Source organism: Notothenia rossii, assembly GCF_949606895.1.
Source record: "Notothenia rossii genome assembly, chromosome: 8".
Classification (NCBI taxonomy): Eukaryota; Metazoa; Chordata; class Actinopteri; order Perciformes; family Nototheniidae; genus Notothenia; species Notothenia rossii.
This window is the reverse complement of record NC_136906.1, coordinates 29,151,628-29,166,881: the sequence shown is the minus strand read 5'-3', so window position 1 is coordinate 29,166,881 and position 15,254 is coordinate 29,151,628. Positions and strand designations below refer to the sequence as shown.

Sequence of the window (15,254 nt, the reverse complement as noted above, 5' to 3'; positions counted from 1 at the left end):
GTGCTTTTATTTTGAAATCCAACTTTTCAGAGGAATGACCCAGTAAGAAAATGCTGCATCACGTGAAGATCCAGTTTGACACGCTGATGAAAATAACTCTGAAGTTAATGAATTATTTCAGCTTGTCACATAAATGTCAGAGTTAATCAGATAAAAGTCTGCCTGCACAACAAAGTCATTTTTATAGCTGCAACCAGCACCTTTAGTACTGCTGTCACACTCTCCTTGTCTCCCTCGCAACCCATCAGTTTGCTTTGGGGAGCCTGTAGACGCCAGCAGACACCAGCAGCTGATGCTCCCTCACCTTCCTCTGCAGGAAGCCTTCCAGCTCATTAATGTCCATCTCCGTGACGACGGGTCCTGTGGCGACGAACATCCGGAGCATGGAGTGGATGCGGTCCAGCGTCATGCTGTCCAGATTAGTCAGCATGGCCTGGATGTAGGCCCAGAACAACTGCAGAGAGGGGGGGGTTCAGAAGTTATGCTGGGCCTTTTCGTCTGGTTGATTCTTATTTTAAACTACATGGGAGCTTTACATAAACATGACTTGTGAAACTCTATAAGCCATTCAAACTTAATATATTATTTATCCTACTTATTCCTGCATTTAACTGGCACCATTATGTCACTTGCACTATTTTCTATCAGTATTTTGTAATGTCTTGACCATCATCAGAATCATTATACTTTATTTATCCCATAGAGAAGTTGTGTGAAAATGTGCACCTTATAATATATATCAACAATAAATACTTTAAAATGTTTTGGGGCTATTTTTGTCATGCATTTTGTATCTCTATTAACATGAATCATGCATTTAATTAGGACATCATTGTATGTATCATTTATACATGAGGGTAATTCACCTTTATATTTAAATTATTAAATCACAATGATACCTGGATGCTTACTATTCTTGCCATTCAGCTCTGTGAACGTGGTGACCAAATATAAAAAATGACATTCAATATAGCTAAAAGATCAGAAATAAACACATTGACGTCGAATCAACGTGGTGGTGTTTGCAGTGGTGAAGTGGTTCAAGACGAGCCAAAGAAAATGAATTGCTAACTATAATAATAATTACTTTGAGAAACTGGATTGGAAATGTTGACAGTCTGTCAGCTTATTCAATAGCATTTCACTAATTTATCAAGAAAAAAATCTGCTAATTATTAGGTATTTAAATAAGTGTGGTTATAGAGACTCTGATAACATATATAGAGCATGGTAACCAAGCTCTCCACGCCATCAAGCGAAGAAATTATGCAATTTTCCAGATAACCGTTTCTTACAATAATATGTGCCGGTTAATCTAAAGAAAGTCCACCCAGAAACCCGACTGAGATCAGACGCAGCTCTCTCTGATATGTAGAAGATGTGTGCTGAATGAGAGCAGGATATGAAGCTGAGTGATGCTCACCTGCAGCTTCTCCTCCCTCTGCTCCGACTGGGTGGTGGTGTTGGAGTCTCTCTCCTCGTCGCTGTCGATCAGCATCACCCCCCTGTCCATCTTCTCTTTGGACGAGCCCGTCTCCACCACGTAGTAGCGCCCCCCCGCCTCCTCCCTCAGCACGCCGTGCTGCTGCCACAGAGCCAGCTTCCTGTGCAGCAGCTCCTTCGGGGCCCCCAGCTTCACGCTCAGCTCCTCCAGCGTCCATGAACCTGACGAGGACAAAAAGGAAAAAAAACATTTGGCATTTGGGGGGGGGGGGGGGGGGGGGGGGGTACTTTAAAAAGCTTATACGGATTTAAATGTAGACTCAATGTTTCTTCTGTTAAAGCTCACCTATTATGCAAAATCCACTTTTATACATAGATGGATGAGATTCGGAAAGTCTCAGGAAAAAAGATATTCGCTTACTTTTTGTCCTGATCCATTTATATAAAATCCTGTCTGAAAATGAGCTGATCAGATTTTGGCCACTTTGATGTCACAATGTGTTTTTGGATTGTGTAACCATTAGCCAATAACCAACCAAGGTAACCTCCCCCCCCACTTTATCACCTGAATCTCCTCCGAGATCACCATTAGCCGTGTTCACACCGCAGTACTTTTCCCACTTTAGTTCCGATATAGTTCAGAAATGTCGCGTTCACACCAAAAAGAGCCGGAACTAAAATTAGTTCATCAGAACCTTTTCCCCCTTTTCCCTTCCGTGCTAAAGGGTTCCTATTTCTGATTGGCTGGACGGATTGCAAACCACGGCCCGTAAAACTCCCAAAAAGTTTTGTGAAGCCGCCATTTTATTATCCTCGCATTAGCATTATTAGCATTAGCCCAGCGCAGAAACGCAGAGAGACTAAGTTATGGCAACACAAAAGAAAACATGGGAGCGGTGGAGATGAGGAGGTGTCGGCGTTCTGGCGATTTACTCGGAAGGCTTCAGTAGAAGCTGCTGGGAGTCCCAGCAGCTTCTACTGAAGCCAGTCCCCAACTCCGGGGACTTCCGGCCGGGGACTTCGGGTGTCAATATACGCCGTGAAGTTGTTTGCGGGCCTGCCAGTAAACCCAAAGCAGAAGAAGAAGAAGTGACGTCAGTGGCTTCATTTTCGTATCTTCCCTCAGGGAACTTATTCCGGTGTGAACGCGATCTGTACTTAGTTCATGAGAGCTAAAGAGTTCTCATGAACCTTTGTGGGAAAAGTACTGCGGTGTGAATGCGCCTATTGTGTTCTTTTTAACCAAATATCTCTCAGAGGGGCGTGTTGGGGGGGAGGCTCCTTATTTTCATCTAAAGTAACAGACAGAGAATCAGCACTTTTGGAACAGGGCTGAAACAGAGGGGATTATGGGATGCTGCAATGATCTGTTTGGTGTTTCGAGACATGTTTTGTATATATCTGAGACCTATAATAAATTAATGAAAAACAGTATAATAGGGAACCTTTAATTATTTGTGCGTAAATATCTTAATTATTTAGGATTTTATTGTTTAAAAAAAGATTCTAATAAATTAATAAAAACAAGATGACAGCATGAGGCTTTGTAGAACATCTTCTGGCCAGGTTATTCATTTTCAAATGTCTTGTGTATAAGAAAAAAGAATCCAGCAAATGCAGGGCAGAAACCAGGACATGACAGATCATACTTTTGTCCTGGAAGTGCAGGATGATGGCAGCGTGGATGGGGGACACGGTGAGGTTGGTGAGGGTGCGGTCCTCCAGCTCCAGGTCCAGAGTGACGGAGCCCAGGTGAGGCTTCCAGCTCAGCGTCCTCATGGCCTGAAACAGGAGACAAACATATGTTTATTTATACTGTTTGTTTACCAAATGTGTGGATCAATACAGTTGTTCTAATCTAATGTGACGGTTTGTGAGCTCCACCTTGAGCTTTTCGTAGCGGTGGGTGTAGGCCTCCATGGCCTGGCAGACGACATGGGGCAGCTCCAGCTTCTCCTCCTTCAGCGGAGGCCAGAACTCGGAGGACAGGATGATGGAGGACAGGGAGAGGGGGGGCTGCTCCTCCTTGCTCAGACGGGACTCCTCCTCCCGGATGTTACTGTTGATCCTCCGGGAGTCCGCCATGTCCTGAGACAGGAGGAAGGAAGGTGTGTGGGCCAAGCAAAACAGTTGTCATTTTAAGTAGTTGCTTAATTGAGCAACTAATTACTTTATTTGGTTGATTATTTCTGTCAATTGAATTTATTATTTTCTGCTATTGTCTTAGTAAGTTGTTTAAGTTACCTTTTTTTGTTAATTAATCACATTTCTTTTTAATAAGTCCAAAAAGTAAAATAGTTCTCTAGTGTTTTAGTTCAGGGTTTCCCACACATAGACTATACTTGGGCGGGCCGCCCAGGTATATTAACGGCCGCCCAATTATATTTCGCGACCCATTTAGTTTTAAAAAAAAAATATATATTTTTTTTATTTGTCCGTGACCACCATCTGCAATCGATTAACTTGTGTACAATGATCCCTCGCTCCCTTGCTCTGATCTCGCCTCCTTCTGGCCTGTTAAGTGGCCTGCCTCACACAGGGGGCCTTTCTCACTTCGGTTAAATGGATTCCTTGCGTCCCTCACTTGCGTCGTTTCCCTGTGACTAGTCCCTCCCACCAGGGAAGCATGGAGGGACGCAAGGAAACGACGAGAAGCAGGGAAATTAGTTTTAAGAGCAATGGGACGTCCTTTCCTCCGGAGCGTCACGTGAAGCGACGTCCGTTTGTGATGACGCTGCACAGCTGATCGTCTGACAGCAGCTCTGTCCCCGTTATTTCCACACACCCCCGCCTCTATTAGTAAACATTTACTGACACAAACATTTGTATCATCAACGCCATTCTTAAAATGTATAAACGAACAATAGTTTGATTAATATTGATTAGAGTGCACAAAATAAATAAAATAATTGAGAGAAGAAAAAGAGATATGCTATATATCAAAACCCAGTTAGATTACCATTCATTGGATTGTACACTTTGTTTGTTTGTTTGCATATGTAGCAAATTAACATTTTAAATAGCACTTAATGACTGACTGAATGGAAATGATGATAAATGAAAATGTAAAACGAAAAAAGCGATCATGAAAATGTTTCCAAAAAATGAATAAAAGGATTTTTGACCACTTTGTTGTTCAGATATATCACATATTTGTAACTAAATGATACATCAATTGACACAAAAGACGGTATAAACTGAGGAGTGACTCCCGTGAGGTTCATGTATTTTCTTCACTCCGCTGGGAAACTGCTCTCATTTCAAGAAGCATCAGATCAGTGCATGCACTGCATCGTCCAATCAGTGAGCGATACACAGTAAGGGGGCGGGGCGAGTGTCTGAGGAGTTCATCGGAGGATGGTCCTGTGGTTCCTCGATTATAGCTCCTTCATTATCGCTCCTCGCTCCTCCGACAAAAATAAGGCCATTGGGACGCTACTCAAGATGGCGCAGACAAATCAACTTCCGGTGAGACAGAGACCGAGGAGCGTGGAAATGAAAAATAAGAGAAGTGAGAAAGGCTCAGGGTGACTGGCTGTCCAAATGATGTGGCCTGCCGACATGGCCACTGTCATACAGATCATAAATCAAAGCCCTTGATTGATCTCTGTGTGTCATTCAAGCTCGGGATAACCTCATCTCAGGTGAGGTAAAAGACTCTGTGTTTAGATAGTTAACTTAGTCTAAGTTCTCAGTTGGTCTCAAACGGTGTGGTCACCATTTATGTAAACACATATTTCCATTTGAGAGGGTAGTGATTGGTCTAATGGATAGTGAGGTGGGCTGAAGATCGGAAGGCTGTGAGTTCAAATCCCGCCAGGAACACCACCACTAGTGTGCCCTTGAGTAAGGCACTTAGCCCTTAGTTACTCCAGGGAGAATGTCCCTGTAATCGGTCATTATAAGTCGCTTTGGATAAAAGCGTCAGCTAAATGAAATGTAATGTGATTAGTCAAATATGCATTAATAAATAAATAAAAAGTTAACTAGGTGAAAAAAGGTAAGATACACTTTTAAAACTTGTTGAGAGCTAAAACTAGTCTTTGCTGCTGCCTCAAAGAGGAGCAGGGAGGAGAGGAGAGAGACATGAGAGGCTGATTCAGGAGCACAGACACACTCACAACTATAAATGAACCAAAAATAAATTAATAAACAAGTTTCAGTGGTTTTTTCAGATTGGAAATGTTATGTTATTGGTTATGGCCATCATTTTATTATTATTGAAATCGTATACAGTTCTGCTTAATATAGGTGTTTCCATAGATCTAGTCTCTTTATTTTCCCCTCAAAATGCACCAGATTGATGCATTTAACTCCAAAATTTAAAAAAATCTTACCGGGGGAGCATGCCCCCGGACCTCCTTAGAGGATTTGAGGTCGACCCCCACTTAAAATCACATGAATAGGTTCCTAAATACATTTATAAATACATTAATCTTTTTAAATAGTAACTTATTTCCATATGTTTATGTGTGGGTAGTAGTCAATAAATAAATATGAATAAATAAACATGTTGTTAAAACTCATGCGTTGTTTTGTTTTTTTATCAGTCCATTAATTTAGTTCCTTTTTCTAAAATGAACTTAGTGGAATCATTGTTTTCAACTTAATTCTAGCGTAGGCGTACCAATAAAATAGCCTGCACCTGATGTCATGCGTTTTCTGACCAACATATTAAAATACTACTAAAGGAAAAAAGAATAAGACGAATATGCTTGTCTTTAAATAAGTATGTCTGCCGCAGATGTAAAGTGTAAGATCCACGCTGAGATTACAGTGTGCTTACCTTCAGCATGACCTCGCAGTAATGCATGTGGGACTCTCCAAACCGGAGCTTCAGCAGCTCCACGTTACGGATTTCTCTGCAAACACAACAGAGAACAAAAACAATCAAAATAACATTTTGGACACAGTACGCTTCAAACTATGTTTAAGAATCTAGGATTTAAGATATTACCTAAAGCTGCGGAAATGCTCTGTATTGTTTTAAGTAAATACCAATTTTCAACTTGTACATAATTGCAAATACCACTAAGTTAAAGTCCTATTAATAAAATCTATTTATATTTGTTGGATGCAGTACTTTTTTCTTATGTTAAAAAAATAAATACAAATCTTTAATGTGAAAACCCACGTAGGAAACTATAATCTATAGGGCTTTTTCCAACTGGAAAAAAGTTCCATTGTTACTGCTGTAATCAATCATAGAGTCTTTAAACAACTCTCCTGTTATCTCCATCAGAACAACCTTCTGGATCCGCACCAGTCTGGTTTCAAGGCAGGCCACTTAACAGAAACTGCTCTCCTCGCTGTCTCTGAGGAACTGCACACTGCTAAAGCAGCCTCCCTCTCCTCTGTCATCATCCTTTTGGACTTGTCTGCTGCATTCGACACGGTGAATCATCAGATCCTCCTTCGCACTCTCCAAGAACTTGGAGTTTCAGGCTCTGCACTTTCCCTCCTCACCTCATACCTCAAAGGTCGTACCTACAGGATAACTTGGAGAGGGTCCGAGTCTGACCATTGTCAATTAACTACAGGGGTCCCTCAGGGCTCTGTTCTTGGTCCCCTCCTCTTCTCCTTGTACACAAACTCGCTCGGATCGGTCATTAGCCCGCATGGTTTTTCATACCACTGCTACGCTGACGACACCCAATTAATTCTGTCCTTTACCCGCTCAGAGACCCAGGTTGTCTAGCTGACATCTCTCAGTGGATGTCTGCTCACCACCTCAAGCTCAACCTTGACAAGACTGAACTGCTTTTCCTTCCGGGAAAAGATTGTCCCACTCTTGACCTAACAATCAACATCGGCCCCTCTGTTGTTTCCCCGAATCAGACTGCAAGGAATCTGGGTGTGATCCTAGATAACAACCTGTCCTTCACTGCAAACATAGCTGCTACAACCCGCTGCTGCAGATAAACGCTTTACAACATCAGGAGGATACGTCCCCAGCTGACCCAGAAAGCGACACAGGTTCTGGTCCAGGCTTTCGTCATCTAACGCCTAGACTACTGCAACTCCCTCCTGGCTGGTCTACCTGCATGTGCCATCCGACCTCTGCAGCTCATCCAGAATGCAGCGGCTCGTCTGGTCTTCAACCTTCCTAAATGTTCCCACACCACGCCGCTCCTCTGCTCACTTCACTGGCTTCCAGTAACTGCTAGAATCCACTTCAAGACACTGGTACTTGCGTACCATGCAGCGAATGGATCTGGCCCTTCCTACATCCAGGACATGGTTAAACTGTACACCCCAGCACGTGCACTCCGCTCTGCATCAGCCAAACAGCTCACTGCACCCGCACTGCAAGGGGGACCCAAGTTCCCATCAGCAAAAACACGTGGGTTTGCTATCCTGGCTCCAAAATGGTGGAATGAGCTCCCCATTGAAATCAGGACAGCAGAAAGCGTACACATCTTCCGGCGCAGACTGAAAACTCATCTCTTTCGACTCCACTTCGAGCGATAGAATTACTAACAAAGAATTACTAATAAAGCACTTATATACTAATAAAGGGCTGGCTTATCTAAAAGCCAGTTGAGTAGCACTTGAAATGTTTTAGCTCTATGAAACCTGATGTACTTATATGATTCTGTTTTCTTCAAGGTTGTATCTTGTTGTTCGAACACACTTATTGTAAGTCGCTTTGGATAAAAGCGTCAGCTAAATGCAATGCAATAGCGATCCCTAATTTGAGTAAAAAGGACTTGGCAATAAAGCTGATTTCTGAATCTGGTAAATAGCATACAACTCATATTACAATATATTTTTGTAGCACATTGTCCCGTTGTTTTTTAAGCTGCTTTTTGTGCTGATTACACAGGAGGATTCTGTAAAAAGTCTGTTTTTGTTTGCTCTATATATATTTGGAAGAGCAGTATTTACTAAAGCATTTTTGTTCTTAATTTGTATCATCTGCATGGGTGGAATAGCACAGCAAAAAGTGATGTTCAGGTGTACCTGGCAGTGTTGTAGTTGAGTTGGTGCAGCAGTCTGTCTGCCAGCACGGCTCTGTATTCGTCTATAAAGATGTCCTTACTGCCGTAGATGCTGACCAGCAGGCTGATGATGTCTGACGAGCGACGCTTCGAGCCCATCTTATCTGAATATATACAAAAAAAGCAGATCAATACTCGATTGTGATTACTTTTATAGACATCCTCCGGTCTGATCACAGGTCTACCTTCAGTCAAATCCTTCCCCAGAAAGAGGTCTAGAATGTAATGACTTATATTTCAGTTGTTCACTAAAAGAGTGGATCACATCACTCCAGTTCTGAAGTCTTTACACTGGCTTCCAGTCTGTCAAATCATTGATTTGAAAGTACCGCTGCTGGTTTTTAAAGCATTGAATGGTTTAGGACCAAATGATATTAACGATCTCCTGCATAACTATGGATCATCTAGGAGTCTCAGGTCATCTGGGACGGGTCTGCTCTCTGTTCCAAGAGTAAGAACTAAACATGGAGAAGCAGCGTTTAGCTACTATGCCCCGACTATCTGGAACAAACTCCCTGAAACATGCAGGTCCGCTCCAACTCTTACTATTTTCAAATCCAGACTGAAAACGGATCTTTTTGCCGCTGCTTTTGATTGAGCTGTTTATATCCACACTGCAGTATGGCTTTTATTCATGTATTCTATACATGTTGTTGTATTTTATTATCTTTGCTTTTTAATGGCTGTTTTTAAATGCCATTTCATAATGTGTTTCTGCTGTATTTCTTCTTAAATGTCTTTTATTTTATTTTGTAAAGCACTTTCAATTGCCGTGTGCTGAAAGGTGCTATATAAATAAACTTGCTTTGCCTTGTGGCAAAAATAGTTTTCTATTACTCCATCAGAAAAAAACATGAAATAGTTTTGGAAATGTCCTTTTAAAATGTGGAAAGCACGTAACTCTGGATTCATGATTGCTAAACAATCCCCAGTAAAAAAAAGAAGGAGTTATGACCTCTATCAGTGCGGCGGTCATTCTAAGTTATGTTGCTGTTGCGCAGCTCCAGCTGTTAATACTAAAACAGACCAATTATTTTGAAGTAATACAATCTTTATCATCAATTAGAGATGTGTTGAGTAAGAAGCTGTGTAATTAGCAGTATAGTGTTTAGCTAGCTGGTAATTATATCCAAATGAGCCCCAAAAGCCTCAGAAGTATATAATATAATAATATACAGTGTATGGAAGAAACACATGATGCATTCACTGACCAGGAACAGCGTCGGTGGGGTCTGGAGTCCAGTCCTCTGGGCCGGCCCCTTCTTCATCGCTGTCCTGCATCTCCAGAGTCACCGGGTCTCCTCTGGACAGCTCCGAGGCTAAATCAGTGCAGCCCTCAGCGTCTCCGGTGAGGCCGGCCACGATCTGCCGCACCGTGTCCTCCCGGGTCCTTCAACCACAAGCACAAAGATATTTGAAATACATTTAAATATAACGATAAAACCTCAGTGTAGATGTACATTATTACAAGTGAAAGGCCTGCATTGAACATTTTACTTGAGTCCAAAGTGTCTGAATCAATACCTCAATTGCCAAAAGTAAAAGTACTAACAACCACCTCTTTCAGAATAATATATATTATATTATTGGTTTATCATTATTGATGCTTTCAGGTGAACATCACTTTTGAGGTTGCAGTCAATGAATGAAGACTTTTTTTGTATTTTACTACACATCCTGCAGGTTAAGTTTTACAATTCACCAAAACAAAACATTTGATATCTATTTGCATATAATTATACATGATACTTATTAGTTGATTTTATTTTGTACTATTAATCTGAATCTCCCAGGTATTTCAAATGATCTTATCAAACAGAGTAAAAAGTACAATAATATTTTCTATGAATTCCTATTTCAATGTAGGCCATGTTTTTTGCTCATTTATAATGTTTCCCTGTCTCCTAATGCTGTATAGAGAACTTGGTGTTGATAGAGACAACATGTCGGCTCATCACACATTAGCTCCTAATCCATGGTGACATCCATCGTCCTACTGGCTCTCTTGTAGATGACATTGGGATAACTGTAAAAAGTCAAGTCATGGGTTGCGGTCGAATAGTCCATTTAGCTTAGGAACCTTCCTAGCGAGTGAAATTACCCGTAAGTCCCTCATTGGCAGCCATGATAAGTGCCGTTCCAATTCTCTAGATCAGGGATAGGCAAATGGTGGCCCCCACCTCCTCTTTTTGCGGCCCTCAGATTAATTTGATAAACAACGTAATTAATTAAAAAAAAAAAAAAAAAGAAGTTTTTATTTGTTTTACTTGTAGTACTGATACCGTCCACTAGACTCCTAATTACGTCGCGAGCTGCGTAGATGATTTAAAATACCGCGAAATAATCTGTGACGCATTTGTGTGTCTTGTGTTTGTTTCCCGGGGAAACCCTCACAAGAAACACCGGCTGTTGTTATGCCTGCTGTGACGTTAAGTTGCCTCTTGGAAAATGATGGGTACGTTTTGTAATTTCATCCAGTAGTAAAGAAAGGAAACATATTTGATTATTAATTCAGAGCCGTCTTTGAATTCATAAAAAGCAGTTTAAATGCCCATTTTTGGTACATTTATATAGATCAATAAATATTTGTGAGTGCATTGAGAGATATTGTTGGGGAGAGTCATTTATATATAAATCGCAAAATACATTTGTGAATCCTTCTGTGAGAATGTATTAATATTGAGACTGATCTGACTCCATACAGATGTTAAGTTCACCTAGGAATGGTATCATTGACTTAAATGTTCAAATAAATGTTGCTCTTTGTCTATATTGGTCATATGATGCCCCTTGACTGAAATGTTTCCTGTTCAATATCCCCAATGATTTCCTTAAAATTCTGGGATGAGAGTCCACATCACAATTTACTCTAAACTGTCATTTCCCTTTCATCACTCACCTCAGCAATGGACCTCTCTCCACTGTCCCTGTATTCTGCCTCTGACTCATTCTCAAGCGCCTAGATGTCAAGAGAGGTGGTGAAGTGATAATTATGTATTGAGCAGTATACTCTTTCACATTGAATCATAACAAGTCATACTGAATGTAAATACAACTGACTCTAAAGTAAGTCCCAGTCTGTGACATTGCACATTTTGAAGAGTCTTTCAAAGCCCCAAGCAGTAGGTAGAATATTAGCTAGTCTATGTAATGTGCACAGAAAATAAATAGTTAACTGAATACTGGGATGGAAATTGCCTATAAGCACTCAGTAAAACATAAACACACACAAAAATCTTCTGAATGATAAGAAGTATAATTAAAACATGATGCACATTACCATTTTGAGAGAGAGTACCGAAGTTAAAGAACTCAGAAAACAATCTCTTATCGAACTGAGGCTCCAGTAAAACACACTGACTGCATCTCTACATGGACATCATGGTGTTTACATGAGCACAGAGAGATTGGGTTATTCATGTTCCCTGTTTACATGATAAATACTAGTAACCTTGCATTTCGATGCCTTTTCTCATCTAAACTATTCAGTATTTGTATCTCTCTATCTTGACATAAAGACGAAACTCCTCTCAAGAAGTGAGACGCTTTTGCCGCCGCCGCCATCACTGTTAACTGATTAACTGCTACCAGCTGATGACTTACTTTCCTCTTTGAAAAAAATGTTCTTATGTCCATGTTGTCTGGGGGAGAAAACATATCAAACCAAGAGGTCGTCAGCTTTGATTTTCGCTGTATTAACAATGTCCTGAACATTTGGTGTGTGTGCCTTACGGCCCGTCTACACTACAGGCATGAAAAAATCTTGGAGCTGGGCGTGTCTGAAGCTTGGCAATTTTTTGCGAGCAACCAATCATATGAATCTCCCGCCCCCGACATACAAAGCAATAGCAATGTTAAAACGAAGTAAACTGGATATAAACTCTCCAAACAGGCGAAAAAACGATCAGTTTCACCCACTGTCTCTGCCACCTCCCTCCATGCCTGGTTCCTCCGGTTTGTATCCCGGTAAATAGTTGCGGTCGTAAGAACCGGGTGATTTGCTACCGTAATATCTCGTTTGGAATATGAGGAAATGAACTGCGGTCTGGCTCTCCCAGCTTGCACGCGGTTTGATTGGCTGCGCTTGCACTGGCGGGTTTTGCATAAACGGGATTTCATTGGCTGATGCCAAGCATCGAGCCTCAAAAGTTGAACATTGTTCAACTTTTGATGCCGATAGATGCTCGTGATGCTTGCAAAGCCATGCTCCCCACAATGCAGTTCGGCGAACATTAAAAATCTTCTACGTCACCCCATTCAAGTGAATGGGCGAAGCGTTGAAAGCATTTTTTGATGCCTGTAGTGTAGACGTACCGTTACCTCCGCTACCGGCATCGCTTCATACAACAGATCTGAGCTGTCCAACTATGACAACACTCCTAGAACATGCGCGCGCTATGTGAGAATCTGCCTTGGTACAAAGTACCAGTGAAAACATGGTACGGAGTTTCATTGATTTTGGCATTCTCTCAATAAGCAAGTGGAATGGATTTGATAGTGAAGCACTGACACAGCGCTCTACAAAGTGCGGCGAGTGGATAGACCGATTCACGGACTTTCCACATGATAAAAGTGGGGGGGTTCTAAACTAATCATTTCAAAAAGTGGGGGGGACTTGTCCCACCCTCATATAATGGCTGCGACGCCCATGTGAAGAATATGAATGCAGGATTTGATATGTTTTACGAGACATAAGGGCAGGAATTCAGAGGGAAAGGAGCCATTTTGAGCTCTGCTCTTAAAAACGGCTTTTTTTTAAGGTCATACGTAAAACGCGTCATATTACATCACAAAAAGGACACATCTCCGCTCTCTGACTGCGGGAATAGTTAGTAGTTGCGTTGAGCAGTTGTGTTGAGCGGTTGTGCTTTAGTGAGCTGGTATTTTTCGGTAGTTTTACATTGTATTTCACCATTTGTAATCATGGTGCAGTATTGTGTTTGTGCAGGTTGCACAAATACCAGCCTGTCAGGGAAATAGTGGACTCGATGTCCTAACAGGAAAAGAAAGCTAGCTAGCTTTCGGTCCTGGGTTCATTTTGTGCAGACAAACGGACTACGTACAGACGTAGTGTGGATTTGAATTAGGTAACGTTTATCAGGAAACCGTATTACATCTCTCTCCCCCCAGGGCTCGACGTTAAGGACTCCCCGATGGCCCGGGGCCATCTAGTATTTAGCTCGGGCCATGAAGCCTCACCTGCTGGTTGCCCGATCGGGCAATCTATTATACCAGTATCATACAGCTCGCGGATCCAGTAATGAGTGACCCGACAGTAAAACTAAACATATCTATAACTAGTTTAGGTAGTTTGGGAGGTAATTAAAATAGCTACGTGTGATATTCTAACCTGAAGTGTGTGTTTTGTTCCGCTCACCGCTGCATGTGATCATGCAGAGCTGTGTGTCGACTCGTCAGCAGCAGCTGATCTCTCTCTCCCGTCAGATTAGACTTCACTCGCGTTTATGTCCATATCGATCAGATCCAGCTAGTTTTAGCTAATGATATGACTCCCTGCTTATTAAAAGACACCGTGACCTAAACAATAAGTGTCGCTATGCAACTGGGTGAGGCCACAAAGTATAGCGCAGCATTATGCATTTGTTTACATGCCCACCGGAACCCCGAGGCATTAGCAACAGATCAACGCACAATCAACCCATACAGCACATCTCTTTCTTCACATTAAGTGTTACACATTAGAATTGACTACTCTTGTCTGTCACATACTCTTCTTGTCTGTCACATAACTGAAGCGGTATTGCGCTAAAGGGAAATTATTTTGACCGGACATTTTGACCGAAGAGATTTAGATTTGCTTGCCAACGGGAACTCTGACGTCGCCATTGTGCGTGCTTCGCGGATGCACTCGGCTGCTCGGGTCTGCTCGGTCAGCTTCTGGATGAGGAGGCATTCCTTCGACCAACTTACAGTGGATAACATTACAAACATTTTTAACGGGGGCCATAATAGTGTAAATAATGTTTATTATCGTAGTTATAACTGCATGTAATGTTTTCTACTTTTTTACATCTGGGAAGGCATTTGCCTTCATCAGATGGAAAGTGTCTTGACCAACAACTTAAGTATTTATTATAGCTATGCAGGGCATGCAAGCGAGCAAACACAAACAAGTGAAATGAAGAATACAATTGAAATTGTAATATTGTGGTGGTTCATCTTATAATTCAGTCTATAGAATGCACCAGACAGCATCTAAGACCTGCAAAAATCTAAATGTTCTAGGGGGAAGCCCCAAGAACCCTTGGTGCGTCATTTCGTCCGCGCGCATTTTTAGGGGCAATCTCTATTGGGGTCAGGGCCATCTGTAAATTAGCTTAGATGGCCCACAGGGCCATCTCCCAAAATCCTTAATGTCATGCACTGCCCCCCCTTCCCTGCTCTCTCTCTCCCTTCCGGTACAGCTCAGAAGGTAGTGTGGAGTTGCATTAGGTAACGTTTATCAGGAAACCGTATTACATCTCTCTCCCCCCCTTCGCTGCTCTCTCCCCCCACCCCCTCCTTTCCTGCTCTCTCTCTCCCCTCCGGTACAGCACCGTAACATAGTGTGGATTTGCATTAGATAACGCGAGATACGGCTGATACTTGCGCATTTTTAGTTTCTGTTATGGATCAGTATCAACAGTCCTGACAGTAACGTTACTATATTATCAATGCTACTTTAGTTATAGCCTGATATATGATGGCTAACTTTACAATGTTGTGATGTGACGTTAGCTAACATTCTGTATAGCTAACGCCGATCACTCACCAAGATAGCTGCTCAGTTCTCCACTGGTTCTCCTCACA

General features: G+C 41.9%; 1 protein-coding gene across 2 annotated transcripts in view; it reads right to left on the bottom strand.

Annotated features, from left to right (window-relative positions):
* The window catches only part of anapc2 (anaphase promoting complex subunit 2), a 35,326-nt gene that overhangs the window by 80 nt on the left and 19,992 nt on the right, over positions 1-15,254 (bottom strand). Inside the window, exons 8-15 of one of the 2 annotated variants that reach the window (XM_079641987.1) lie at positions 11,344-11,403; positions 9,656-9,834; positions 8,407-8,548; positions 6,230-6,305; positions 3,328-3,531; positions 3,093-3,225; positions 1,424-1,665; positions 1-454 (exon numbers count right to left, since the gene is read on the bottom strand). The exon at positions 1-454 is cut by the window's left edge and continues 80 nt beyond it. In XM_079641987.1, the coding sequence (XP_079498113.1) occupies positions 245-454; positions 1,424-1,665; positions 3,093-3,225; positions 3,328-3,531; positions 6,230-6,305; positions 8,407-8,548; positions 9,656-9,834; positions 11,344-11,403 (1,246 nt within the window). In that variant the 3' untranslated portion in view covers positions 1-244. The remainder of the gene's footprint in view (positions 455-1,423; positions 1,666-3,092; positions 3,226-3,327; positions 3,532-6,229; positions 6,306-8,406; positions 8,549-9,655; positions 9,835-11,343; positions 11,404-15,254) is intronic. The other variant, XM_079641988.1, reaches the window with a different exon arrangement.